Here is a 2,772-nt window from a genome sequence, read left to right as displayed (position 1 = left end):
GTAATAATCTTATTTTACTTGGGAGGGAAAAAGCAAAGGTGAGGATGTGGTGGTTCTCTAACCTTTATAAATACCATTCAACAACCATACTTCCCTCATTTGGTTGCTTGCCCACCTCACTGTTCCAAAAGAGCTAAAATAATGCTAACAAATTTAACTGGAATATAATTAAATTTAACTAATAGTAATTACTATATTTTAAACAGCTTCCTTAACCACCTCAAATCCTTTCTTCATTTCACACTGAATCAAAACCACAGCTCTCACTCGCTTTGACCAGTTGGCCTCTCTTCCTCTCCATCACTATTACTCTCTCTCTCACACACAGACACGCATGGCTACCCCACACTGATCCTTTTGAGTGGAACCTCGAGCAGAGAAGCAGCTTCTCTTTTAGAGAAGAAAAAGGCTCTACTAGAACTAGATATAGAGAACAACCACCCCTTTTGTCAAATTTTCTCTCTCCCTTCTTTCCCCAACTCTGTTTTCTCATCCCAAACCCTAATTCCCCCAATAACCCCATATATAGTAAAAAAAAGAAGAAGATCGGTGGTTTGGGTTTGGAGCTTTCATAAATTCCTCAACAGTCTCTTTCTGCAACCATCAGTTTCATGATCTCCGAAGACAAAGCAGAAGCAAGCAAGCCAAACACTGTCCTCGTTTCGTTTCAGATCAGAGAGCAAAGACATGGATAGTACTACTCATCTCTTTCTTTCTCTCTCCTCTCTCGCCTATGCCTTGTTTGGTAGTTTCGTATTAATGGGTTTGTAGTTTAAATAAAGCTAAACTATCATCATCTGCTTCACATATCTCTGTCTCCCCTCGCGTCTTTCCATTTTCGGCTCCCTCATGGATTCCGGTAACAGCGGAAGTATGCAGTCCTCGAGTGGCGGCGACGACGAGTCGTACGACTCACGCGCGGAGTCGATCTCGGCCTTGCTGGGTCCCGCCATGACTAACCACCACCACCACCACCACCCACCGCAAGTACCGCAACAACAACAACAACACCACCGCCATCATCCTCATGTTGAGTTCGACACCTTATCCAACATCTTCGATTCGAGGCTCACAAACCCGAACCCGCTCCTCAACCTCGACATGGTGTGGTCCAAGACGCTGAGATCCGACCCGAGTATGTCCGATCTTGGCGGCCAGAACGAGCTCAGCCAATCCTTTTTGACCAATAGTCAACTAGGAGGACAAGTCAGCAGAACAGGAGTCGGCGGCGGCGGAGGAGGGTCATCTACTTTTACTCAGATCCCATCCTCGTCAGCTCCGAACGACCAGACCAACAACAACAACAACAACGTCGGCGGCGTTCGGAACAGCAACCCAAAAAAGAGGTCGAGAGCGTCGAGGCGTGCACCCACTACGGTTCTCACCACAGACACAACAAACTTCCGAGCCATGGTTCAAGAATTTACAGGTATTCCTGCACCCCCATTTACGAGTTCGCCTTTTCCTAGAAGCAGGTTGGATTTGTTCGGGTCTTCGGCTTCATCTATGGTTAGATCGGGCCCGGGTCCCAATCATATGGATCCTTCTTCTCTTCCTCCTTATCTGTTGAGACCATTTGCTCATAAAGCTCCACTACTACCTTCTCCTCCATCTCCATCTTTGTTGCCCTCTAGTAATTCAAATACTAATAGTAATATTGGTGGTTCTAATCTACAACAGTCTCAGAGTCTTTTGAACATGAACAACATGCAAAACTCCTCCTCTTCATCAGTTCTGAATTTTCAGTCCCTCTTTCAAAACCAGCAGCCTCAGCCGAATTTACCAAAATACCCATTACCCGGTTCAGGCAATATTCTTGGCTCCTCCAAGTCTCAAGGCTCTTTGGGTGTGCTTGAAGATCAGTTTGGTTTGAGCCATGGGCTAAATGTGCAGCAGCTTCCTAACATCGTGTCGTCGTCGTCCTCGGATGGTGGCCGTACGCTTCAGCAGCAGCAACCTAGGCACGACAATAACCAGAGGACGACAACGACGACAATGAACTGGGTTGACAACAACAACAAGAACGACGGCAATGTCGATCTTCTGAGGTCCGTCAATGGGAATTACAGTAATGGCAAACTAAACTACGCGGCTTCTTCTTCGTCGAATGTTGTCGATAAAGCTGGGGTGCAGCTGGAGAATAATGTGAGTACTACTACAGCTAGAAGTGAAGGTATGGTGGAATCATGGATTTGCTCTTCAGATTAATTATAGGCTTCTGCAAATCAATGAGACAGATTCACATTTACAGTTTCAAAGGTATAGGATGATGATGATGATGATGCATGTGACAGAATTTTAATTTGTGTTCTTAACCATGACGATCGACATAATTAAACCTTTTTCCCACTTCTTTTCTTTCATTATATGTAAATAATAGCTTTCTTAGTTTCCTTCATTTCTTTTCCTTGTGATCATTTTTCACATATGTTTCATACTTTCACATACGAAAGAATACCATCTTGGTCTTTTGTTAACAATCTCAGTTCTATCCTATCTGAAACGAGGAAGAAGAAAAAGAAGAAAGAAGAATCTATTAATTAGAGCAAATGGTAGATTTGTCTCCTTGCTTAATAGATTATTCTCTCTACCCTTCAATTTCGCAATATTCTTAATGAATTTTTATTTAACTTTTTTTAAATATATTATATAATTGTCTGGGAGTGATTGGTGGCGAGATTTGGGGTATAGTTAGCCGCCGCAAATCTCATATTTATACGAATCACATATCTTTCATGTGCCTCTGTTTCTAATTTCTTTATATTTTTTTTT

The 2,772-nt window shown here is 43.0% G+C and overlaps 1 protein-coding gene across 1 annotated transcript; it reads left to right on the top strand.

The window, feature by feature from the left end:
* Positions 1-267: 267 nt before the first annotated feature.
* On the top strand, positions 268-2,480 carry LOC112188386 (serum factor response D). Its single transcript, XM_024327489.2, has one exon. It carries the CDS (start codon positions 850-852, stop codon positions 2,206-2,208), a length of 1,359 nt encoding a protein of 452 aa, XP_024183257.1. The 5' UTR covers positions 268-849; the 3' UTR covers positions 2,209-2,480.
* The last annotated feature ends 292 nt before the right edge of the window (positions 2,481-2,772 follow it).

This window comes from Rosa chinensis, chromosome 2 (genome assembly GCF_002994745.2).
Source record: "Rosa chinensis cultivar Old Blush chromosome 2, RchiOBHm-V2, whole genome shotgun sequence".
NCBI classification, from domain to species: Eukaryota; Viridiplantae; Streptophyta; class Magnoliopsida; order Rosales; family Rosaceae; genus Rosa; species Rosa chinensis.
The sequence above is the reverse complement of the archived record's forward strand: the minus strand, read 5'-3'. Positions and strand labels throughout refer to the sequence as shown.

Excerpts from the sequence above, each read along its gene's own strand:
- LOC112188386 (XM_024327489.2), top strand. The coding sequence starts at position 850 with ATGGATTCCGGTAACAGCGGAAGTATGCAGTCCTCGAGTGGCGGCGAC.